We start from the raw sequence: 26,546 nt of genomic DNA on the forward strand, positions 1-26,546 counted from the left end.
ATTCAGTGTCATTTTACCAGCCCAGATCCCCTCAAATAATGCCACAACAGGGGGTACAAACTTTTATATACTTTATTGATTTAGGGGCCAAACAAGGCAGCATTTGGTCAGTTAAGAAAGGCACCTCATTGAAAATAATACATCACAGTGCTGTCGAGTGATCCCAGTCACAGGATTTGAGGATAGGAAGGACAATCTTTGGTCCCTGATGTTGCTTAGGACACTTGCTCATTTATTTCAAGGGTCCCTTCACACATCGTGGATGGAAGAAGGCAAGAGCGCAGGATTGTGGCATACGTTGGCTGGTTGCTGAGAGCTTACCCACGACAGCAGGCAGACTGGTAAATCAGTGGCAAGTCAGGAAGGGAGTGAGACCGGCCTGCCCCACCCTCCCCATGACGCCTGTAAACTTAATTTGCTGAGCCACTGCCCCCACGAGCACACCCCATGTCTCTTTCAAATGTGGAGATGATTTTTTTGATCTCATGGTGTGGGGTAGCAGGGTCAGTAGTCAAAACCTCCCTGTCCCACGCTATAGGACAGCTGGGACAACAGTTTGATTTCCTGCATTCCTGGGCTGGCAACCCATGAGGTTCTGAGATAAAAGCCAAGGACAGGGCACTGGCTTTAAAAAATACTGTCAACAGTCCAGAGTAAATGAAAACTTGATTTCTTAGAAATAGGACTGCACCTCCCTAATTCTACTGATACTCTCCAATCAGTTTTTAAAAAAATTAATTACTTATACTTCATAAGACTCCTACTATATGTAAAAGAAATCGCCTCACTACAACACTGCTGCTCTTCCAATATTTTTCTTGAGCCCCTCACCACTCTCCACTCTCCCTCCTTACCCTGACCACCCCTCCCCTCTGCCCAGCACCTAAGAGCAGGATGACGCGGCAGGGTGATGAGCAGTGGTGCAGTCTCGCCTGGCCTTCAGTTACTAGGCTGAAATAGAGAGGAAACAAGAGAGAACAAAATGGGTTTTTAAAAACCAAGTAAATATCAGAGAAGGCTGGCATGCACGCCCCAGCAACCAAATGCAGTCAATACTGGACAGTTTTCTGCCAGGTGAAAGCTCTCATGCTTGCTGAGGTTAAGGCTCTGGAATTAAATAAAGCAAAATCTGAATCGTAACCACCCCCAAAAAGGCATATGCATCCCCCACGATCTTCTAGTTTTCAGCGTGTGTGCATATGTGCATGTGGATGTATATGGATGGATGACAAATATTTGCACAAGGATCATGCACAATTAGCAAACATTTAAGGACCTCAACTTTGAAGCCAAATGCCTGCAACTGTCCCCAAAGGGAAGTAGATTCCAAGCTTCATAAGGCCACCCTCATCCAGAGGAGGATTCCAGATCCCTGCAGACAGATCTGACAGTTTTGGTTTCACTCCTTTTCCTTGCCCATTCCCAGAAGTCATGTGCTTCTTTCCCAGAAACACCCCACACCAGACTGGGTGGAGTTTACAGCCAGGGAAACAAGGCAGAGCAGAGCCAGCAGACACTCACTTGAACCAGACAGAGGAAAGCAAGATGGCCACGTACCCATGCCCAGCTTCCAGGTGGACAGAGGACAAGCGCTCTGGTAGTCCCACAGACAGCAGGAGAGCTCAGGTCAGATGGGGACTGGGCACTTTAGAGTCACTGCACTGAGTCAGCAGATGACGCTGGGGCGGGCAGCCTTATTTACTGGACCTGCCACTGATTTTCTAATGTTTTTTCCAGAGGTCGCTGTTTCTGTGGTCCCTCACGGCAGTCTATTAATTCATCTGTTTGCCACAAATCAAACCAGAGACCAAAAGGCATAGCATAGAAGCCAGGAAACGCTTAAGAGCTGGGGAGCTGAGGTTAGGCATAAAAGTTGATCACAGTCATAGGTGATCTTATTTTTGGGTGATCTTTTCTTGGGGAGTCTGTGGCCACCACCACCAGGAAGTAAGGGGTAAAGGATTGGATGTGGAAGGGAGAAGATCTGAGTTTAAAAGGTATGCATCTGATTTGGATTTCATATCCTGCAGTGAAAAGGTTTGAATAAATTCTAATCAAAACGAATCTAAGAATAGACCACTTCCAAATCACTGTTTTGTTCATCCTTGGAAACAGAGGCAAACATTAAAAACAAAAACAAAACAAAAATTAAAAGAAAGAATAAAAACAAAATCCACTTTGGGGAAGTGGATTGGCTGCTCTCCGGTGCCCAGACTGTATGTTCAGAGACAGTCTGACTTCAAAAGGACCTTTCACTTGGTTTAATTCTTTGGCTACAAGTCAGTCTGCAAACACGGGTACCAGATGATCCCTGCGTCATGCAGATCACAAAAAATTCCAACTTGGCCTGGCTCTTTCTAGGTGACACCCTCTCCCAGTAATTTCTGGAATCTGTAATGTACTTTCTGACTTCCATTTAGGGGAAAAAAAAAAAAAAAATCAATGATCCCTGTCTACACTGACTCATGTCTTTTCACTGTGGGCTAGGAAACAAGTAGAATTCCCTGCCAACAATCTGCCATCAGGAACTTCGGCCCTGACTGACTACCCTTGACCCTGGACTTCTAGTCCTAGCTGCTGGACATGGGATAAATAACAGGGAATTAGGGTGCCCGAGTTAATTTATTTTGGTCAAAAATAAAATCAAGAGTATAGCTAAAGAAGTAAACAGTTGGTAAAGCAAACTCGCCTGTAACTTAGAAAGTGGGAGAGTGTACACATACCTACACCAATGCGCGCGCACACACACACACACACACACACACAGAGATGAGATGAGAGTTGCACACACGCCAAAGATACATAAAGCAAGTGCTTTTTTTAATCAATACATCAAATGATATTCTCACTGGCCTGAGGAAGCTTCCCTCGACCTGTTCTGCCATTCCTACCCACTTCCTCAACAGGGACAGGAAGAAGAAAGAAATTCCTTTGCGGACCCAACATTAGATAAACATAACCAAGTCTTTACATGTGGCTTTGGAGAAGGCTGCTAGGATGCTCGCAAACACGACATCAGGGGTCTGGGATGCATCGATGGCAGAATGGATCCCGCGTTTCCTGTAGTACTCCACCAGCGGGGTAGTTTGAGTGTGGTATGCCTCCAGGCGGATTTTCAAGGCCTTCTCATTATCATCTGATCTGCGGATCAAGGGTTCCCCAGTGATCTGAGAACAGGAAGAGGAAAATCAAAGGCTGGGACTGTTAGTTAGCAAGGTTTCCTTATCTGATGCCAGATGCAGATTGGAGACAGTGTCTGATCCCAAAGTCTATCAGAGGGAAAGACAGACAATCTAGACCCTCTCCAATAAAGAACTATAAAGAACTTCAGTACTCCCAACAAGTTGGTCCCAAGAGCAGACCAACTGGTCCAGAGAAGTCAGGGAGCCTGAAACAGCAACGCTGAGGAAAGGGGCTTGTGAGGAAGATGGGCAATGCTTTTCTCTCACAGCTTTTGCTCAGGCTGTTAAGCTTTTAAGAACACTTCTAAAATAAATAAAAGAGAGAGAGAAAAAAAAAAGAACACTTCTAGGTTCAGAAGCAAGAAAGACTGAGGCTCCTGAGATCAGGACGATACATCAAAATCAGAGATGCATTAGCCATTACGATCTTTGTTGCTTAACTATTTCGTGTTTTTCTTAGGGTGTCGGCCATTAACATTTGGAAAGCAGCAAGTGAAGTACGAAAGAACTCTGAATGGTAGAATTCTAACTTTGTGAAATGTAACTAAATGATGGCTTTGGAACCCGTATGACCTGATGACCTTGTCTCATATGACAAAGGTAAATCCAGGAAATTCTTACTATTCCTGCATGCTCTAAAACAGATGAAATGGACCATTTATGGCAAATGTTACAGTGAGAATGTATGAAGCGCTTCCTTTTACACCTGCACGCAATTGAAGCCTATCATAAGAACTTGGCAATGTTAATTTAGCCAAAATAGTCTGAATGTGTAGGGCACAGTGGAGTCACCAAAGAAAGAGGACATTCTGAAGTAGGTCAACAAACTTTTCAGTACTATCTTCCCCACCCTGGCTCTAATTCTGGGCTTCCAAGAACCCTTCTGATTAGCTGACCATTTAGGTAGCCATGATGCCAGAAAGGGGCTGCTCTGGACAAAAGACAGGCACAAACTTGGCACTGGTAGCCAACTACTGGCAGTCAAGCAATAAACCACTTGGAAAGACATTTACCGTACAGATGAGTCATGGCCCATGTGATTTACATGCTAGTAATATTTCTCATGGTTAAGTTAGTAATATTGGTAGAAATAAAGGGAAGATGGGAAAAAAAAGAAAGCAAAAGAAGAAAGGGGAAGAAAGAAAAGGAAATTTCCTGTCCAGAGTTTACATACATCATCTTTCATGGGCTCCTTTGGGGGGTTGAACTCCTCGTGGTAGGAACGGCCACTCAGGGGGTGTATCAGCCTGAAAGACAGCAAATGAATACAAGTCGGGTGGCCTGAAAGTATCCTGAATCCCAGCGTCTCAAAGATGACAAATGGAGACAGAGGCTGGAGGTAAGGACTTTAACTCAGCAAAGAACACAGCTATAGGCACCTCTTGCTTAAGGAAATAACTGGGCTGATGCCAGAATGAGTGTGTTTTTCTATTCTGACCCAACATTAAAATGAGTGTCTGGCGGAAGAGGCCGGCATAACTACCCAGTTCAGGACTTGAGAGAGGAACTCTGGTGCTGGTCTCACACGGCCATTCGTTCTATTCACCCACTCATTCAACAAACATTTAATTTACTAAGTACCTAGTCCAATTCCAGCCATAAGCTAAATCCAGGGGCTAGAGCAACAAGTCAAGATCCCTGCTCACAGGCAGTGTTTTATTCAGTGGGGGAGACAAACATGGAAATAAATAGGTACAATAAACGTGTAGTTTACTGTACAAGTCTCTCCTCTAACAGAAATTTGTACAAAATGCTATGGGGGACAGAGAAACTAACCTTATTTTCTAACCTAGTTTTTGATAAACCCAGAAAGGTGCTATTGTTAAAATAAGTCCTCTGGATGCAAACACCACACAGATAAAAGAGAGCCCAACATTAGAGGGCAATATTCAAGGCGTGAGGAAAAACAACTTTTTAAACAAGAAACATTTATTCGGCACTAAATATGCAGACGGTGGCCGTCTCTGTGCTGTGCCCCCTTAGGTGACAAGCCCGAGTTTCTGACTGGGAGACGTCCGCCACAGGAGATCAGAAACCTGAGAAGAGAAGGAGGCAGGCCAAACCCGGCTCAGCAGCCAGGGCCCAGCCTGCTCACTCAAGTTCGCGTGGTTTCCCAATTCTGTGCAAACCAAGGTCTGCATATTTAACCGACGGCTGCTCTCCTCAAGAAGGTCTATTAGACCAGAGTGTCCCACCATTTTTCACCTCTTGGCACACACAGAATATAATATTTGGGATGCTTGCTCCTCCAGGGCAGGTATGGCCACCCTAGGCCTGCCCAGCTGCTCTCATGGCTAAGGGAATCAATATCTCAGCACATCAGTTAGGAAAGCCTGTGTTAGACTATCAAAGCCACAACTTTGTAAAATGTGATGCTGAGTTTCAATGACAGTGCATTTTCCCGGAGCCAAGCAGTCCATTTATAGCCTAAGGTGGTCCATTTCCATCACTGGGGATGGGGGTGGGGGGATGGCAGAGTAAATTAGCTATAGTGAGTGGGCACATGTCTGCACACATGTAAGGGGAGGATGGGCCCCTCCTTTGGGCTGTCGGAAGGGTCCATCTGGTGCAAGTGGGAGACCCAGGGAGAGGACAGCATAGGCCCCTGGGCTCAGCCACAGCTTTCCCTTTGGGAATGGCGGGGGCATGAGATGTGGAACCCTTTACTTCACCTTCTGGACAGCACAGGGCACACAGAAGCCAGGCGGCAACAAACGCGATCCTCTCCTCCCCACATCTCTACATGCCTTGCTCACTCCCAGATTCCTTCAGCCCTCCAGTTACAGGTAGCACACTGCTCCTTCCCCACTCACAAACATCATTTTAAGAGGAATGCAAGGCTCATTCCCTAGAAGGAAAAAGAAAGCCCAATGTCTAAGTTCTCAAGATAGTTGGTGGTTCCAACTACCAACAAAAACAGCTCTCTGAGCCACTGAGCCTGGCCTGGAGGTGGAGGTGAAGCTGTGGAGGGATGAGAGCTGGGAATCTACAGCCACTGCTACCTGGAGTGCGACCCTCTGGCCATCTGTATGCTCATCCACAAATGGGGACGGTCTGAGACATTAGCCTAACGACACCAGAGAACCAACTGGTAGGATAATTAGGGTACTAGACAGCCAACACTGAACACAGAAACCACCAACCATACTGATTCAAGAATAATGACTCATAAAATTAGAAGTGAGGTCTGAGCTAATTCAGAAGATATCTACAGTGGGGCCCTTGTCACGTCAGATTTAAATAAGATCCACATTAAACTGAGGAGTTCCTGATTCTTTTTCTTCCAGCAACCAGTGTAGCGGACTAGGAGGCCGAAAGCAGGCGTCTGGTGCCAGCTGTCACTGCTCTGCAGAGTGAACCTGGAAAACAGTAGTCTGGCCGGCCCCATTTCCTCCACTGTGAGGAGAAGGCCACACTAAACCACTCACTCCCGAACGGGGAGACTCAGCCTTCTCTCTTTTGCCCTCTACAGCAATCCTGTAGTTTGTTCTTCAGAATCTCTTTGCTCGCCACCAGTCAACCCCAGTGAAACGCCTCGGTCACTTCAATGTGTGTCACAATCAGGCTCCTAGGCGGGGTCCTTCTCTGTCTCTCCTTTCCCCCACTTTAGCCTGTATGCCAGACCCAGGCGAATGTTCTCAGAATGCTGTTTTTGCCACAACACCCAGTGGCTTTTAACATCGCCTGACTCCTGACTCTGCCACGTTTACCCTCTTCGCCTCGGCAGTCCACCTCCCATCCTACCTTCCCCGGACAGCACTCATTCTATCACCTAGCCTCCCAGGCCACGTCTCCAACTCTGGACAGACATTCTGCCACCAGCCTCAGCCAGAGCCCCTTCCCCAACCCTTACTTACTCTTGCCTCTACTTCCTATTGGGAAAGCCACCATCCAGGAAGGTCAAGTGTGACCTTACAGCTCTCCTAGGCAGCCTTCCCTCCCTGCCCCCAGGCTCTCTTCTTGGACTTCCGACTGCACTGAACAGCCTAGCTTCCATACATGGTTTGTAGACCCTCTGGTTAGAAAGGAGGATCATCACACTGTTCTATGTCCTCTCTGGTCCCCTGCCGCAGTCCATCTAGTCCTATGTGGAGCACAAAGCAGGCACTTAAGAAGCTGGGCCGATTGATTCACAGGTCCCCAGTGTCACCTCGTACTGTTAACATCTGCTCTGTGCTCCAGGGACCCAGCCCTGATGATGTCCCGTCCTGTCATCCCTACTGTTTCTTGGCCTACTCAACTTTGTCTATTCTGTGCACGTGGGAATGCAAAAAACCCCAGAAGTTCCTGCACTGAAGGAGCCTATGGAATAATGAGAAACATGGAACCCAGACACTTGAAAAGAAAATTAACATAAGGCGGAGCCCACTGTATCTAATATGGCCTTGTAAGCAAACACCTCTAACACTCACTCTGATTGTCTATTTACGCATCTGCCTCTCTCCCTGAAGATATCACTACAGACATGTGGAAAAAATGTTCAATCTCGTTAGGAAATCAAAGTAATAAAATTTACCATAAGAAAACTGTTTTCCCCTAATTGAATCCAAAAATTTACATGTACTTATGATGGCCATAGCATCAATTTAACAGTGAACAACTGGAAGAAACACAAATGTATAGCCATAAGGGAACAGTTAAGTAAATGATGGTTCATCTACTGTGAAATATCATGCAGCAATTAAAAATAGTGGTCATGGACGTCTGGTTCCATGGTGTAGGCTGACCACCTTCCCCTGAGATTCCATTAAAATGACTAAGGGATAAAAAAGCTATGACCCCCGACAAAGAAAAGAATGGGAGGGTCTATTAGTGGTTGAGAGCTTCCAACATATTTCTGGAAGGCACAAAGCAGATGGTAGAGTGATTAGTGAAATAGAGTAGAGGAAATTGTAGCTTAAAGCGATCTTTTCAGAACAAACTTGCTCGGATGCAGAAGTATTTCTGTTTTCAAGGTTAACTACTACAGAGAAAACAAGCACTTTAAAACAAAACACACAAAAAATAACAGTGGTTTTGGCTAAGGTGGCTGCACCATGGGCAAATTTCCCCTCCATTTTCTAAACTTTGTATAGATGGTCATATTATTTTTATAATTAATACAAAGCCTATAGCAAGGTATGGCAACTCCAACTGAAATCAGGTTAAAAAGCACTAAAACAGAGGTACACATGTAAAGAATTTAACATTTCTTAAGCACCTACTGTAAGCAAGTCTCTGAATTATGCACTTAATTATGTTATCTAACAGGCACAATCATTCCTCAAACAGGTATTATGAACCCTACTCTAAGTATGAGGAAACAGCCTTGAAGGGGTTAAGGGTCAGAGTCAAAGGGTGACAGGACTGAGATGCTATCTGACCTCAGATCCCTTGCTTTTTTTTCCACATCCCTATCCCATGTCATCGCTTCAACAGATGTCACCAAATACAATCAATCCATGTTGAAATAGCACTAAGCTTCATGGCTGGGATAAGGCAAGAGCAGTCCCCGTGGTCTGACAAAACTCTGAGGAAGCATGAAAAGAAGGAACCTTCAGGGGACAAATACCTTCCTGTGATTCTCCGGATCAGCAGAGAGTCTGGGATGCAGAATTCAATCACAGAATCAAGCTTCTCTTTCCTCTTCTCCATGAGGTCATCAAGCTGTAAAAGAGTGTGTGGCCCACCTAAGCTACCAGAGCTTGATCAGACCCATTTCCCTCAAAGGAATTATGAGATTAAGGGCGAGAGTTCCTTATCATGCATGCAATAGTGATACAAAACTAAGCCACTCACCATTTCTGCCTGCCTCACAGTCCGAGGGAAGCCATCTAGAAGAAAACCATTTCTGCAAGGAGGGGTGTCCAAATTCTTCTCAATGAGCTCCACTACCATTTCATCGCTCACCTGGAAGTCAAGAACAAAAGAGCCGTGGGTTTAAATCCATTAACTAGGTGACATTAGCGCAACTTCTGGGTCACAAGTTTGTGTCTGTGTAGCCTGATAGCTGCAGGGGAGAAGAAGGATTGACCAGAATGCAGAAAGGGGCCAACTTTCTTGTTTTACAATTTTGATTAGGCTCACAGTAAAGTGACCCAGGTCACCCTGGACATGAGGTAACAGAGTTTACTGAATTGGCAAGACTGGGTTAGAACCAAGGAACTGAGGAGCCAGCCCAACACACCTTTGAGTCTCTCTAAAAACCCCAATAAGGACGCCTCCCAGCTTTCAAAAACTGGTTTCCTTCCTGGGCATTCACAGAAAGAAAAGTTCCCTGCCAGTATTACAGCGAAGCCTGCCCCTCTTGGTAGCTAATGCTCTTATCTCCCGGACCAGCTGTGACCTTGGGGACAAAGTATAAGCGCTGCAAATAAGTGAAGGCTGGAGATAAGTAATCTCATTGCCACATCCCAACTTTTTCTCAGTACAGGATCTTCTGCCAAGACCCAAAGTCCACAACATCTAGCTTTCTGTCTTGACACAAGGCCTCACTGACATGAAGAGAAAGTAGAAGGGGCAGGTAGGCAGGCAGGCAGGCGTATTATTCAATATAGCCTGACAGGAAGTATAACTCAGGGATGGAGGGCAAAGCCCAGCCCTTCCCCAACCAACACGCTGAGTAAGATACGACAAAACCAGAGGGCCAAGCACAAAATGCCTTGTGAAGGTGATTCCCAGAGGCCAAGTCCCAGAATAACTCACTTACAATCAAGCTCTGGCACTAATCAAAGATTTAGAAGATAATAGATTGTGTTTGTCCAATCAGGTTAACTGAACTAGAAACAAGAGAAAATATTATTATATCCCCCAAATATGAAGGGTGACTTCTGTCAACTGCCAGGCAACTGCTGTTAGAAACATAGAAGTAGATTAAAAACACTGTGTGGCTTCGAGTTCTCTTTTGAGTTCTGGCCTAGGGACGGCAGTTTCACTTTTGGCCCTAAAAACTGTGTATTACAGAATGCATCAGCACAAAGGAAACTCAAGAATCCTGTGAATAAAATAAGAGCCACAAATTCAGAATGAACCAAGTAACTTGCTACTTAAGTTCATACAATGTGCCCTGTAGCACAGGGCTGTCCAGCAGAACTTTCCTCGATGACGGAAACGTTCTATATCTTGTGGCAAGTGAGACTGAATGTTAAATTGAATTGAAATTGCTTTCAATAGCTACATGTGGCTGGTGGCCACCATATTGGCAGTACAGATCTAGGCTCTGAGGAATATCAACACTCACTGGTACCAGCAAACCTACCAGTTTCCCGGCATCCATAGTTGCCTTCAGCTTTTTCCCAAGCTCTGAGCCAGAAGCCACCATGGCTCTCAGCATGTCCCCAGTAGCCAAATGGCAGACACAGAAGTTTTTGGCCAATTTCGGTGCCTGTGGAAGGGAAGACAAAAACCAATTTATTGTTACCACTGCAAGCCCTGGAGTCAGGCTTCCTGGGTATGAACCTGGCCCTGCCACTTACTGGCTCCGTGCATTTTGGCAAACGCCTATATTTCCTTACCTGTAACAGGGATAAAAGTACCTCATATTCCAACATACAATGATTATAAGGCTATAGTAACAATGACATGAGATAATACACATAAAGCACTTACAATAGTGCACTGAGCACATAGGGACCCGTCATAAATGTTAGCTATTATCCCTACTTCCATTAGACACATTTAGTGACACATGAGCCTCAGTTTCCCCATTACAAATGGGAAGAAGAAAAAGCAGTATCAATACTTCACATGGTTGCTGTGAAGTTTGGGTGAATTCCTATTAGGTTGGTACAAAAGTAATTGCGGTTTTTGCAATTTTTAACCTTTTAAACCGCAATAACTTTTGCACCAATCTAATATATATAAAGCACAATGCCTGGCATGTAATGTGCTGAATGAATATTTGCCAAAGGAATGAATGTGACTGTCAAGTGCTGTGGCCACTGGCCTTAGAGGCAGCTGGGGCAAGGTTAAGAACACAGGTTCCCCCCAGGCAGACCCAGTTCTTCCCTTTCCCTGTCACTAGGTAGCTACATTATCATGGCCAAAACTTAACCTCTCAGAGGCTTGGTTTCTTCATCTGTTTAAAATAAAGGCAAAAAGCCTCCATAGCTGTGAGGATCCGACGAGATACATACAAAAGGCACTTGGCACAAATAGTAATTACTTAATATTAGTTTTAGGAGGCAGGATAACCTTTTAGTTAAAAGCATGGGCTTGAGAATCAAACTGCCTGCGTTTCAGACTCCAGGTCTAACAATGACTAGATAGATAATTTCCTCTAAGTAAAATGGAGATGGTAACATTACCTATATCACTGGGTTGATGAGATTATATAGAATTTGGCATATGCAGGGCCAGGCACATAGTAAGTGCTCAATGAACACTGCCCTCGTTCCATACTCATTCATACAGAAAGGAACACCACTGATGCCTCCTCTTCTAAGAACCCTGCCAGGGAGCCAGGGAAACATAAATAGGACACAGACCCTTGCCCTCCACCAGCTCATAGTTTGGTAGATTATATATCAGAACGAAGACTAGAACAGGAAGAGACCCTGGACAATTCAACATTGGTTTTGTAGTGGCAAACCCTGTCTCCGGAAAAGAAAGAAAACTATAGAACCCACGAGAACAGAATCAGTTCAAGGAGCTTAATACTTAGCTTTCTGGCTCACTTGTTTTATTAAAAAAGGTAGGGTTGGATCCTTGTTCAAACCAGTTCATTGGGAGTTTTCTGCGGTACATATAATAAAAGTTTAACAGATGGGGTTCAATGCAGCAAATTCTGGTTTGTGATTCATGGAATCATTCAGTTCAAGCAAAGAAATGACTTCATAGCAAAATGGAACCCAGATGAGGTGTTAAAAACTGCACTTTGGAAAACCGGTCGTCAGAACCCTCTGGCAATGGAAAACCTTCCAGTCCTTCAGGCTGGCCTGGTGGCCACACCCCCAGAGAACTGTGCTTTCCTGCCAGTCTTTCTTGTTGGTTGTTGAAATTAACTGGGGTAAAAAATTTGGAGGTCAGGCTTGTTCAAAGGGAAAGGCTGACCAAAAAACTATACAAGAGCTGTTAGCACAGAACCTAACTATTGTATTTTCATCCCCCCAAAACTACAGGACTCTTCTGTGCTGTTCCAGGTCACTAGAGTCTACAGCTGTGTGAAGAATGCTCCAATAGGGAAGACATGGGTGGCCTGGGGGAAGACTAAGTCCTTCATTCCCTGTGGGCTGCATGGGAGTTGGTGTGGTGGGCTGCAAAGAGGCAGGATTTTGGAGTCAGATGGGCGCATGAATCCTGGCTAAAGCACTCAATAGCTGTGTGACCTTGGGCTAGTTACTTGACGTCTCTGAATCTGTTTTCTCACCAAATGAAGATATGGGAATAATGTCTACTTGATGGGGGCTGTTATGAGGATAAAATGAAATAAAGTATCGAAAACATCAGACATACAGTAGGCATTCAATAAATGAAATTCCTCCTTCCATGGTCTTTCTTTTTTGCATTACTCCTTATTTGCAAATTATAGAAGCTTGACAAAATAACTTTATTATATTCCTCTCACACTTCAAGCTTAGGCTTATGCTTCTCCTACTCCAATTGGGGCGGGAGGGTCTGCTAAAATGCAGAACGAGTCCACAGGGTAGGGCCTCATCCCCTGCATTTTTAACAAGCTTTCACACCTGGCTATGCTGCTGGCCCCTGGACTCTGTTGCTGCCAAAGCACGTGTGTGTCACTATCCACTAGCCCCTGCTGTGTTCAAGAAACAGGCTCATCATCCCTATAAAAACCCTACGGGGAAGAGGGGCTGGGTAAGAATGGCCAAACCACTAGGGAGGCAGCATGGTGGGTTTAGTGTTCTCAAACTTAAGTGTGTTCTAATCATCACCTGGGGCACCTGCTGAAAATACAAAGCCAGATCCACCCTTAGAAGTCCGACTGAGGGGTGCTCAGGGCCCCAGGCTCTGATAACAGTGGGTGGCAGCTAGACTGGGCGTTATAGTGGGACAGGTATGGGCTGGAAACCCATACCTCACTGTTATCACCTTGAACAAGTTATGCAGCCTTTTTAAGCCCTCAGTTTCTTCACCCCTAGAATACAATCATGTCCACTTTCAGAGCTGTCGGGGAGATTTAATAAGATTACACATGCAAGAGCATCCAGCATTGTGCCTGGCATTTAGGGAAATAAAGGGACGCTATCAGTTGTTCAGATTGAATTTAATCTCAAATTCATTGTTTTTCACCTTGAAAACATCTTTCTGCCTCCAGCCTTTCCGGCTCCCATCTCTAATGTTCCTGCGTACGCTACCAGAATCATCTCCTAAAATATTCTTGGACATGCTCCCCACCTCCCCCAACACACATTCAGGAGCCTTTAATTTCTCCCCAGTGCAATAAGAAGTCCAAATATCTTAGCCTAGTGCTCAGCGTCCTCTACAATCAACTTTCTAAACCTCCCAAGCTCTTCAAATTCACCTCCACAAACCCCCTCATGCCTTGTACCCCTGCAAGCAGCTCCTATGTAGGATCCCCAAATACTTGTTTCTCCAAGGACCTTAGCTCAAAGCTCCTCTATGCAGAAATGCCCTCTCCCTGCCTCCGACTGGCCTAAACTCTACTCTTCCCTGTACTCAAATTCTGAGCACATCCCTCCCACCAAAACACCTCCCTCAGTGTCCCTTCTTCCTCCAAGTCGTATGAACACTAGCTCACTTTGAGTGTTTGCGACATGCCAAACAATTTTTCTATACATGTTACGGTTTTTAGTATCCATAATACATAACAAACCCTTGAGGTTGAACTATTTTTCTCTGCATTTTACAAATGAAATTCAGAGGTTAAATTGCCCAAGATAGCTAGTAACAGTAGAGCTGGCAACAGGCCTCAAGACTGTCGGGGCCTAGCTCTTAGTCATGATGCCATATGGCCTTATTAAACAACTAAGAGAACCCAGAGTATCCTTGGGGAAGGGGTGTGTGTGTGTGTGTGTGTGTGAACACAAGGAGGATTTCACAGTGCTGGTAATGTTCTGTTTCTTGATATGGGTGTAAGCTACACAAATGTGTTCACATATTTGAAAATTCATCAAGCTGCTCGCTTATGACATTTGCACATTTCTTTCTATATATTATACTTCAGTAAAAGCTTTTTAAAAGCACAGAAACCTGTGTTTGAATTTCAGCTCTGCCTCTTAACTTACCATGTAACCTGAGGCCAGAGATTCTAAGACTATTTCCTCATCTATAAATTGGGGATATTATTACCAAAATCACTGGGTGGGTAGGAAGAATAGAAGACTGTCATCAAATTGTAGTTCTTGATCTAACTCTGAACCATCCCAGCATTTGTCAGTCACTCACCTGCACTTCCCACGTGGTTCTTTGCACTAGTATGTATTGTTTGCATGTGTTCACTTCTGCCTCTACACCTAGATTAAGAGCAACAAGATACTGTGTTTAACCAAAAATAAGACCTAGCTGGACAATCAGCTCTAATGCATCTTTTGGAGCAAAAATTAATGTAAGACCCGGTTTATATTATTATATTATATATCATATTATATATTACATACTATGTTATATATATTTAGTATATTACATTACATTTATATTTATTATGTTACATTACATTTATATTTATTATATTATATTACATTTATATTTATTATATTATATTATATTTATTATAGACCCAGTCTTATATTATAGTAAAATAAGACCGGGTCTTATATTAACTTTTGCTCCAAAAGACGCCTTAGAGCTGATTGTTCGGCTAGGTCTTATTTTTGGGGAAACACGGTAGTGAATCTGCTGCTCAAGAATCAGACAGTCAGGAGTTCAAATCCTGCCTTTGTTACTTTACGTATATCCTGGAGCAAGATACAGCCTCTGGGTCTCAGTTTACCAATAAAAAGGCGTAGATAAAAACAGGACCTGCTTCCTAGGGTTGTAGGCTTAAATAAGAGGACACATGTAGTCTTTGGCTGCACGGGGTGGGTGGTGGTTGGGGGGGTGGGGGGTAGGTCTGTTACATAACTGAGCAAAGGGTGACTATTTTGTAATATTACACCCCCTTGAGGGCAACGGCTCCTCTCTGCATCTCCAGCACCAAACTTACCCAACAAAACATGCATAGGGTAGGACAAAAATCTAACCCAGGGCAGCAGATAGCAGCAGAAAGAGCAGGATCTCTGGAGTCATTCAGGTGCAAGATCTGCCAATTACTTGCTACGTAATCTAGAGAACATGCCCTTTGAACTTCAGTTGCTTTAACTATAAAAAGGGGAATAAGAGAGTGGGTCTCACAAAGTTGTTGTGAGTATGATTGCACTGACCTAACTGACAGAGCCTGACCTGAAAGATGGTTGCTAGTTGCCTAAGTGTGCCTGGCCTTGAAGAATTGGTATAAATTGGACACATGAAAGAAACTGTGAAGAGGGCCTGGCAAAGAAAACATGAAACACATCTTGGTTTTGGCCACACTGGAAGGAACATCCAACCCTAAAAGGGAGACAGGAAAGTAAGGATATTTAAATAACAAACCCAAGTATTCTAGATGTTTTATTTTAAACATCATTATGTTGATGCAAAGGCAGGTAGTTTAAAAATGTTTTAACTGTTTTAGTTAAAAATGAGAAGTTTTAATAGGAAACATGATTTCAGTCATGCCAACACAAAATACATAAATTATTGAGTTATGCAGGTATAAAAGGATGTACTAGTGGGAAAAAAACAAACATTACTGAGCAGGCACTAGGCACAAACCCAAGTTAGGGATTTTACACCAAAGATTGCAAACATTTACCAATATAGGCCAGGCAGGCAATACAAATCAATGAAGTGGGTCAGATGTAAGCAAGAGGCAGTGAAGAGGGCTATGCAGGGGACAGGAGAGCACATGAATCATCCAAAGTGGCATCGCCACCAGAGCCACCAGATCTGACTTCTCAACAGAAACTGGAGCTCTGGATTTTTAAGTGAAATTTCACAACTGAAAACTCTGTGTGGTCAACTTATTATTTTGAAAGTTGACAAACCAAGCATTTATCCTGCCTTTTCTATACAAACCATGCCAAATAGGAGATGAGACAGTTCTTTCGTCATAGAAATATCTCAGCTAATAAACAAAAAGAATGATATAATTAAAAACCACTATTTTGCCACAGTGAATTGCTGGACCCAAGCACTGAAAACCAGAGACAAGCAAACATGATGTGCCGAATGGACAGCACAGCACAGTTTAGCAAAAAAACTGAACTTCAACCTGATTAAGGTTATGATTAACCTACCAATTTACAAGAAATAGAGAGGAAAGAGGAAGATGTTCAATATGCCCTGGGGATGTAATAAAAAATTTCCAGAAAAAGGGATACTCCCAGGATAAACAACCCAGTTCCCCCCTCCCCCAAAAAAAAACCTGCAAGAAAAAAAAAAGGGAACCTGTAAATAAAGAGACAATGATCACATTTGTGAAACAAATGGAAATTAAACATTGACTGCTATTAAAAATTGTTACTTTTTTAGGAGATATTGTGCTTATTTACAAAAAAGCATTTGTCTTTTAGAGATACACACTAAAATATTTACAAATGAAATGTTACGAAGTCTGGGAGCTGCTTTAAAATAATTTTGTGAAAAGAGAGTGGATGGGGAAAGGAATGGCCACCAGCTGATGGTCGCTGGGGCTGGGTAATGAGAACATGGGGTTTCATTATACCATCCCACTTTCTTTTATGTATTCCAACTCTTTATAATAAAAAGTTAGGGTGTGTCTGCAGGTTAAAAGCTGCCGTAGGCTGCCACTTTGCAGCCTATGATTTATGAACTATTTTTTAACTCCATAAAACTATAACCATCGGTATTCCTATTGCTCCACATTGGAAAGAAAGGTGTAGAAGTTAAGCAACTTGTGCAAATCTTATCCATTCTTCAAGTCCCAGCTCTAATCACATTTCCTCTACTTCCACAAAACCTTCTCTGACCAACTCCCACCACATCTGCACCCTTATAAATCAGTTCATAAATAGAATTTTCTTCAAAACTTCCTGAATACATCACCCTTTACACTGAAATACATCTGAGTTGGAGAGGGGGATGTGTTATTAAGATGAGGGAGTCAATAATTATTGAGCACCTACTATGTGCCAGGCTGTCATCTAGGTACCTATGGGTGCTTTACATACACATATAACATAATCTCCCCAAATCCTTGTGAACTTTTGGTCTACATGGGAAGGACCTTGTCAGTCTTATTCACTGTTCTATCTCCAATGTTTGGTGCTCATGAAATGGTGAATGAGTAAGGTAGGTATTATCCCTATTTTTCAGGTGAGAACACTGAGGCTTGGATGTTACGAAGTTTGCTAGATTATAAAGCCATTGTGTCAGCAATGGGGTGGGTTGTCCATTTCACAACCACTGAAATTATTAACTTTAATCTGAACTAAAAAAAAAAACACAACGCATTTGAGCTACCCTGTTTACACTCACAGCAAAAGTCTGCAGAGTCTGGGATTAAAAATTCCTAAGGCTGCAGGTTACCTAATAACTGAGGGTGGTAGCAACAGGAAAGAGACTTCAGTGTTACTGAAGGTAAACGAATTAGGAACAGCGAGCTCCAAAGACGAATCAGCTCTGGCTATAAAGAGAAAAAGGTAAGTGGACCTTCTTAACTTAGCCCTCAGAGCCAAAAAGCAAAATCACAGAAATGAACTGAATCTCCCAGGCATCCCACATGAATCTGTGTCCATCCATTTCCAGTAACCCCGTCAAGTACCAAGTAATGTGCTCAGTGCCGCAGGAGTCCCAAGAATGAATAAGACAAGATGGTCTGTTTGCCAAGACTTTGCAAGTTTAAGAGAAGAGTGGGCACAGAGCAGTCCCCAGAACCCCATTCACTTAGGAGCTCAGGCTTTCAGGAATTCCCTCTTTAGAATTCCAGTAAGAGCTTGGGGTCTGGGGGGCAATGCCAGATCCCAGGCAGGAAGGAGACATTGCTAATCTAATCTATGGGCTTCCAAATCCTAAATGAGATCATAAATCCCAACGTGGATTTATGGGCCTTTACATCCCAGACACCAAGTGAGGCTCCGCTGTCTGCTAGGGCAGAAAGTAACTTCAGACTTCCATTACCTGGAGCCATGGCACCTGAGGTTCCAGGCCTCATTAAGTCAATTTTGCTAACTTGCCCATCCCTGACCTCTCTGGGCCTGTTTTGTTACCTGTATTGAGGTACGCTGTCCCATAACCCCCTGCTTAACTAACACGCGGGTCATACACCTCATTTTTCTTAGCAGTATTCCTAATCAGCACATGCCAGCTCCCACTCTGCCCTACTTGCCAGAGATGCTCCTCCAACTTCAGTCATTACTCACCAGAAAGGTTCCCCTACCCAAGTGCCTAGAAAATTCACTCCCAAATCGCAGAAATCTCGGGGCCCTGCTTCCACTCAGGGTGTAATCTAGATGCCTCAGCCCAAGGCTCACCCTATCCTTCAAACCCTCAGCTTCCAACCCCTTAAGGGATCTAATCAGTCCTGAGATCTCCTAACAGGACACCTCAAGCCTGGATCCCTCAATAACTCTAATCCTAACTCAGATTTCCCCGAACTCCAATTGGGACCCTCCGCAAACGCCCTGCCAGAATCCCAGACGCCGGCCAAAGTCCCCCAGGCCTCAGCCCACGGCCCCACTCCGAGGAGATCCAGACCTCCGGCCGCCCTGACCTTGGAGTTCCACGAGCTCAGCCGTCAAGGCCGGCCCTGCAGCTCACCTGGGTACCCTTGCCGGCCCCGGGCGGCCCCAGCAGCACGGCCCGGATGCCTTTAGGACACTCTGGGGCCGGTTCCGACGCGGGTACATTGGGAGCCATGGCCGCCGAAGCCTCTCACTGTTCAACCTGCCAGTACACCTCTCAGGTTCAGCGCTTCCAGGCCAGCGCTACACGCACGCCACGCACGCCCCGCTCCCCGCTCACACTGGTCCGTCTCCACGTCGGTCAGTCCCCCTCCTCCCGCCCCTGAGTGCGATGGACACTTTAACTTACCAACTACGTGGCGATTCTGGGGAAGGCTACTTTTCATTGGACAGAATCGGTGAGGGAGTAAGGAAGGGGCGGGCCATCATGGACAGAAGGCGGGGTGGGCCTCGCTGCCGGTGTGCGGAGTGGGCGGGAAAAGGTGAAGCAAGACAAGGGGCCCGCTGGGAGTTCTAGTTCGGCTTTTGACAGTTAATGACATTGGCAACTCCGGTGATTCCTATGAAATTTCCTGTAGGAGTGTAAATGGGTGAAATCAGTTTTAGAAGACAAATTGACAACATATATCAAATACCCTTTGGTCCAGCAATTCCACTTCCAGGAATTTAAAGGACATAATCAAGGATAGTATGTAAAGATTTATGTAAGAAAGATATTAATTGTAGCACTTCTAACAGCCCCAAACCCCAACGAAACCAACCAACCATCCAACCAAACAAACAAACAAAACCAAAAACGGTAATATCCCAAATATTCAACAATAAGAGATTGGTTAAATAAATTGCAACAAATTTGTATACTGGAATCCCCCCATTGGATAACATATTTATTCACCTGGGAAAATGTTCATCAAACAGGATACAAAATTGTAGTTCTAACAAAAATCTCAATGTTTTTTGATAGATACAAGTGATGATCTATCTATAGTATGATTACAGGAGCTTCTCTCCTCTGTGCATTTTTGTATCTTCAAAAAGTTCGGTAATGAATTCTATAATAAACAGATACTACTTTTATATTAAGAAAACAACCTTTTAAGTCAGATAATAAGAGATGATCTTCTCTTGGACAAGGAAATAACTTACAGCATTCTGGTGTGTGAAAGATTCAACACTCCCTGTGAAGTAATGCCTGAAACCCTGGCAAGACCAGCCCCGAGGGCCCCTTTGGACCTCTAGTCCACAGTGTGATTATGAAACAATTACGTTTCCCCACGGGCTCACAGCAACTCATTTTCCACACCCTGATAATGAATTTGCTCTCCCTTCAGCTTGGTCTCTTCTATTTTACCTCACAAAAGAAGTTAACATTCATTCCTCATCTCCACACAGGGCTTCTATAAGATGCCTGACCTTAAAGGAGGCAGGAATTGTTATGCTCATTTTTCAGGAATATGTAGCGACCAGCCCAAAACCACACAGTAGCAGAGTCACAAGACTGGGACTAAGGTGGTGCCCCAGAGAGCAGAGTTCATGGGGGTGGTGGTGAGGATGGGGAAGCAAGCTTATTTTCTCTAGAGGAAGCTTCTTTGTGGCCAAAATTCACTTCAATCCAAGAAGACCGAGAGTTTATCAAGGTTTGCTGTGCCCAGGGCACTAGGGAAGGTGCAAAGGAGCAGTCTTCCCTTTCTACAAGTAATCCCTACAGTGATTCTGACCAGGCATCGAATCCCCAGGAGGGAAAGCAACTAATACTGCAGAAAATGTAAGTTTCATTCATTCAATTATTAAAAATGTCCTACACTTTGGGGCATACTAAAGACTATAAAGGGAAGATTGAGAGAGCCCAGGGGAAGGAGGGACTACCTCATTCATTTATTCACTAAATATTAATTTCTAATTTTATTGGGTACGGTGTGCCAGCACTGTGCTAAGCACTTTACATGCATTGTCTTGTTTAATTTTCCCAACAAACTACATATGAGGTGACTACTTTATTATTTGCATTTTTTAAATAGAATAAGGCACAAAGAGGTTAGCCTCTGGCTGAGCAGATTTGAACTCAGGTCTGTCTGACTGGCTGGTGCCCAGCACTGCCAGGTGAAAAGATGGGCAGTTTCTGCAGACATGGGACTCACAGAGCAGCTGGGTTCCAGAAAGAGGATTCATGGAGATTTCTGTAAAATAGAAGGACCTTGAAGGATACAGAGGATTTGGCTTTGAAGTTGGGGACGTTTCAGGCTGAGAGAACATTGGGAGCAAACCGTCAAAGGTGAGAGAGAGTAGAGTATGCTGTGGGTTCTATTCAGTGGGCTTTGGGGGAATCGGGAAGTTTCTTAGGCAGGATAGTTATGACCAGATTCACATGTTATAAGGATCACTTGCAGGACAGACTGGAGAGGAAAGAGATGAATGCAAGACAAGCTAAGAAATATGTCTGTTAGTGTTTTGTGGTAGGCAGAATAAGGCCCTCTCCCAAGATGTCCACATCCTAATTCCCAGAACCTGTGACCATATTACCTTATATGGCAAAAAGGACTTTGCAGATGTGATTAAGTTAGGATTATGAGATGGAGAGTATCCTGGATTATCTGGATGGGCCCAATATAATCACGCAAGTCCTCCCTCATAAGGATACCAGAGTGGTGGGAGAGTGGTGGAAGAGCCAGAGGAGATGTGATGACACAAGCAGGGGTCAGAGTGGTGGGACTGCTGACTGGGGACCACAAGTCAAGGAACGATGGCAGCCTCTGAAGCTGGAAAGGCAAGGAAACAGATTCTCCCTTAAAGCTTCCAAAACACACTTTCTGCCGACACCTTGATTTTAGCCCCGTAAGACCCATTTTGGACTTCTAACCTTCAGAATTGTAAGATAATAAATCTTACAATTGTTCTAAGTCACCAAATATGTAGTAATTTGTTACAGCAGCAATATGAAACTAATATATGTTCTTTGGATGCAAGCAACAGAAATCTGGCTATATTTAGCAAGAAAGGAATTCACTGGAGGGCACAGTTGTACAACTAGCGGCCTCAGGAATGATGGGAGCCAGGGCTACTTTCATAATCTTGATATCAGGAACCAGTGGACAGTGCTGAGGGGAATGCTTATTCCCTCCTCCAGCTTTTTCCATGTGGAGGGGCCTCTTGTAGAGTAACACCCTTGCCTCTTGTCTCACCCCTCTCCCCATCTATCCTCCCTAGAGATAGAACCAGAGGAGCGACTTATCTAATTGGTGAGTTTGGGGAGAATGAATGGGGCTCAACTCAGCTCTTCCTCCCTTTCTTTTTTAGATCTGCCTGCCTACGAGAACCATGCTTTTCTGCTCTGTTCCTCCATGCTCTCAATTTCCCAGGGGCTAACCCCCACCAGGAAGACGATGATTTTCCAGCACAGCTTGAGATGGGGTGAAGAAGATTAATTTTGAGGTTCAGTATTAGTAAGACCACTGCCCATCAGACCTAAAAGTATATCTCCAACAGCCTTGTCGGTAATAAAGGTGATATTTTGAACTCCTTGTGTCTTATTTCTGTAGCTATCTCTCTTTTGGTTCTAAACTTAGGTGAGGCTACCCCAAAACCCAATACACAATTTCTCATAGATGCTCTGATTGGAATGACTCAGCTCGACTGTTTCCTATATCTGTCATTCTACTCAAGATTCAAAGTCCTGCCTTGGCTTGGATCCCATATGTACCCCTTGGCAAATGTGGAGTTCCCTCAAGACTGTAAAGAATGGGAGAAGTAGTTCCCCAAAGCAAATGATAACAGTTTCCAAAATAAAAGGAAGGAGCTAATGGGCAGGACAAAATGACAGATGTCCACTGCAGGGAATTATTGCAAAACTTCCAGTAGAAAGGTAATGAAGGCCCAGACTATGGAGGTAGACTTAATGAAAATTGACACCAGACCAGATGGGGATAAGAATGTCTGAGTTTTGGGGCCAGGTGACTGGGGGTATGGTGGTGCCATTAATATTAATCTCATTCATTCTTTAATAGATTCATCCAACATACATATTATGTGCCCAGTATTGTGTGCTTCGCTCTAGGGATCCAGTGGTAAGCAAGGAGGTCAGAGTCTCCACCCTCAGACCTTCAGTCAAGTGGGGAAAAAGACAAGTAAGATGGTGATTACAGTACAGTGATGGAGGCTATGCTGCCGTGAGAATGTAATGGAGGGGCACCCAGCCCAGATTTGAGAAGAAGTGACATCTAAGAGAGATGAGGAGGCTTTGCTTAGAGAAGAGGGAGGGGAAGGGAATTCCAGACATAGGGAAAAGTATGTGTAAAGGCCTGGAGGCAAGAGAGACTGTGGCAGGTAGAGAGGAAGCATGGTACTTCTCAGAAGAAGGCCTCTCTGAAGTTGTGGAAGCCTTAGACAGCAAAGGGCTTGGGGGACAACAGCCGTGTCTCACCTTACAGACGCTGAAAGGACAGAATCTTGCCCGTCTTCCTGGCAACTGGGGAGTGAGCACATGACCAGGCCTGGCCAGTGGGGTGTTCCTGCCTGGGACTTTGACCTTTGAGGGAGAGAGGGGAAGTGGCAGGGTCTGTTCTTGAAGGGCGAGGTGAGAGTCCAGCAGCAGTGGGTGGCCAATGGCCAGTAGTGGCTGTCCATGTGCTTCCCCTGTACCATGTCTTTGCCTGTGTTCTTAGCCTCATTGCTTTTGGTTCCTGTCCATGTTTGGAATTTGTGAGCACCCCACATTACAGGTTTCCCTCACTATGAGAAAGTAGAGTATTCCTATGAAACATTTTGTGAGGTAAAATGGCATAAAGCAAAGAAGCAATGACCATTCATTTACATGCAAAAAGTTCTAGGTGCTCCCAGACCCCAAAAATGGAGCTCACAGATGTTCACAGACACAGTTCAAAGCTCTGGCAGCTTGATGCTGAGATTTGAAGCGTGATATCCAGGGAAGGTGCTTGGCTGGGTCACTCTCGTTGCCCTTGGGGTGCACGCTGCCTCTCTCACAGCTCACTGCAAAACTAATGCTGAAGGCTAATGTCACTTTTTGCCTATTTTCTCTAAAAGCAAAAATCCTCTTTGGACGTCTTTCTGTTGGCGAAACAGATACTTTCATAAACGTAAGGTGGCGAAACGCAAACTTTCGAGAAGTGGAGGATACCTGTATTCAATAAATTCCTTCACGGCTTAGGTTAACCATCAAGAACCCCGACTGGTACAGAGCTGGGAGAAGGTCAGCCTGGCTGGAGTTACAACGAGAAGGTCAGGGCAGAAAGAATAGGCTGGGGAGGCGGGGACCAAAGGGAATTTTCCTGAGGGCTTCTAGGGAAGGCTTTCCCCTCCAATAAAAAGAGAGATACCCAAGAGGAAAAGCTCCTCCCTTCCTGCCTGCCTTTGGATGTTGAGGGAAGAATGCTTAGTCTAACAGCCATCCTGGGACGATGAGGAGAGAGACAAGAGACTCAGAGAGAAGCCGACCCAGAGTCTGACATTGTTGAGTTGCTGAATCACACAACCTGGGTATCACCTTCCACTAGACCTCTTGTGACAGGAGATAGACCCCTAATATTTAAGTCACATTGATTTGGGTACTCTGGTACCTGCTGCTGAAAGCGCCTTCTGTGATACTGCAAGTTGCCTAACCTTTCTGGGCCTCAGTTTCTCTTTGCGAAGTGGGGATGGTGATTCCTGCCTCATAGGATCACAGTGAATATTGACTTAGATAATGGATATAAAGTATTTAGCACAATGCCTCACTTACGGCAAGCAGTAAATGTTCACTTTTACTACCTGCATCAAAACCATGGAGCAAATGAGTTCTTTCCAGCAGAGGATAGGGAGAAGAGAAGAAGAATGAAGACTAAATTGGGGGAACCAACACTTGAGGGGAAAGAAGTGGCCAGCAAAGGAGTCAGAGAATGATTAGAGAGTTAAGAGGAAAACTTAAAATTTCATTCTACCCACCACATCTTTTTTTCATCTGGAAAACTCCTATTGATTCTTTAAAGTCCAGTTTAAATGTCCCCTTCTCTATGAAGCCTTCCTGGGCATTCAACCCACAGCCTCACACTCCGAGTTAATTGGTCCTGTTGCTCTGGCTCCCACAAGACACCCTTCTTTTTTTTCACATGTCATTATTTATTGTGATCTTCTGCTTTTATTTCTGTCTGCTGCCCCAGTCCAGGAATGAATTCCCTGAGAACAGGAGTGCCCTGAGGGATCTGTCCTAGCGTGAGGCCAGGCAGCTTGTGGTAATAATGAAAGCTAACATCTGGTGACTGATCACCCTGTCCTAGGCTCTGTGCTCAGTGTTTTACACATAGTCAATCATTTAATCCTCATGACAATTTATGAGGTAGGTGCTATTATTAGTTCCATTTTACAGATGAAGAAATGGAAGAACTGAGAGATTAAGTAACTTGCCCAAGGTTATGGCCAGCAAACGGTAGAGCTGGGGTACAAACCCAGGTGGTCTGGCTCTCTAGCCTGTACTATTAACTACTACCCCATCTCATACAGAGTGGGCACTGTTTGTACATGTTTGTTGATTGAAATGATAAGAAGGAGTGTTACCAAAGCCAAAGAAAGACTTTCAAGGAGTACATTAGTCAGCTTCAGCTAAGTTATGCTGCAGTGACCCAAATACCGCATCCAAAAAGGTTACATGCCAGTTACAGGTCAGCTATGGTTCTGCTATACATCAGGGATGCTGGCTGAAGGAGCAGCCCCTGTCTAGAACAATGTTGAATAATCCTAGAGCAGAAGAGGATCTATCACTTTTCTGGGGGCAGCGGGAGGGCCCAAAACAAGCACAGGATCTCAGAGCCTCACTCCCATGCCCTGATGCAGGGTAAGGACCTGAGACACCCCCAAGTGTCTCCTCATGACCCAGTGTGCTGCAAAGGGTAGCAGCGTGTGCTGCTTCCCATTGTGAGTTGGGGGGCGGGGGGCACCAGTGACCAGTGGACTAGAAGAGGCCTTGATGGGGGTACAAGCAGCTCAGGGCAGGACCTCTGTGGACTGATGGCTGGAAAGCAAAAGGTACCCAGGACATTCCTGCAGGCCCTCTTGGGACAGCCTCGTGCAGTGGTTAGCTGCCACCGCCACTGCTACTGTTACGGGTCTACAATCCCTTATCTCAAACCAGATGTGACTCTGAACTGGGAATTCTTGTGGACTTTAGACAAGGTGGCAATGAGGCACATGCAGTCTCTTAGGTAACACTGCTTAGTAGGGTCCAGGGCAGCCCCATGCAATGAAACACATTATTTCTGCAATAAAACATATGAGATACATAAAGATGATAGAATCTATACCTTTCAAATCAGAATGGATTTCCAGTCAGATGTGCTGTCAAGTGACTTTTGGTGCCCAATTTAAAAAAAAAAATCTTTCCTAGATCAGTCCTGGGAGTCAGCCTGACTCCTTCTTTTCCCTCCTCGTTCTCCCCTAGATCCAAATGTTCAGCAAGTTCCACCCTCCCTATCTCCTTAGCACCTCTCATGTCTGTCTCCTTCCATCCCTTCTGCTACAACACTGGATCAGGCCACCTTTCCCTCTCACCAGGATTATCACAACCACCTCCTGGCTGACGTCCTGCAGCCTCCAGTTTCTCCTGCATGCTACCCCCAGAGGAGTTGCTCCGGAATACAAATTTCTGGCTTGGCCTGGGGTGTCCAATCAGGATAGTGATGTGATTACCTGAAAAATACCAGCA

General features: G+C 44.7%; 1 protein-coding gene across 3 annotated transcripts; it reads right to left on the reverse strand.

Moving 5' to 3' along the window:
* Nucleotides 1-51: 51 nt before the first annotated feature.
* AK2 (adenylate kinase 2) lies at nt 52-19,156 on the reverse strand. Of its 3 annotated transcripts, XM_033114173.1 has the most exons (7): nt 18,936-19,152; nt 10,420-10,545; nt 8,961-9,071; nt 8,734-8,828; nt 4,357-4,429; nt 2,972-3,167; nt 52-951 (listed from the first exon to the last, which is right to left on the reverse strand). In XM_033114173.1, exons 1-7 carry the CDS (start codon nt 19,032-19,034, stop codon nt 947-949), a joined length of 705 nt encoding a protein of 234 aa, XP_032970064.1. In that variant the 5' UTR covers nt 19,035-19,152; the 3' UTR covers nt 52-946. The 3 variants fall into 3 exon arrangements, with proteins under 3 accessions (XP_032970064.1, XP_032970063.1, XP_032970065.1); XM_033114172.1 differs by lacking the exon at nt 52-951 and having other exon boundaries at nt 2,799-3,167; nt 18,936-19,153; XM_033114174.1 differs by lacking the exons at nt 52-951; nt 2,972-3,167; nt 8,734-8,828 and having other exon boundaries at nt 4,358-4,429; nt 18,936-19,156.
* Nucleotides 19,157-26,546: the final 7,390 nt, after the last annotated feature.

The sequence above is a fragment of the Rhinolophus ferrumequinum genome, chromosome 9 (genome assembly GCF_004115265.2).
Source record: "Rhinolophus ferrumequinum isolate MPI-CBG mRhiFer1 chromosome 9, mRhiFer1_v1.p, whole genome shotgun sequence".
Classification (NCBI taxonomy): Eukaryota; Metazoa; Chordata; class Mammalia; order Chiroptera; family Rhinolophidae; genus Rhinolophus; species Rhinolophus ferrumequinum.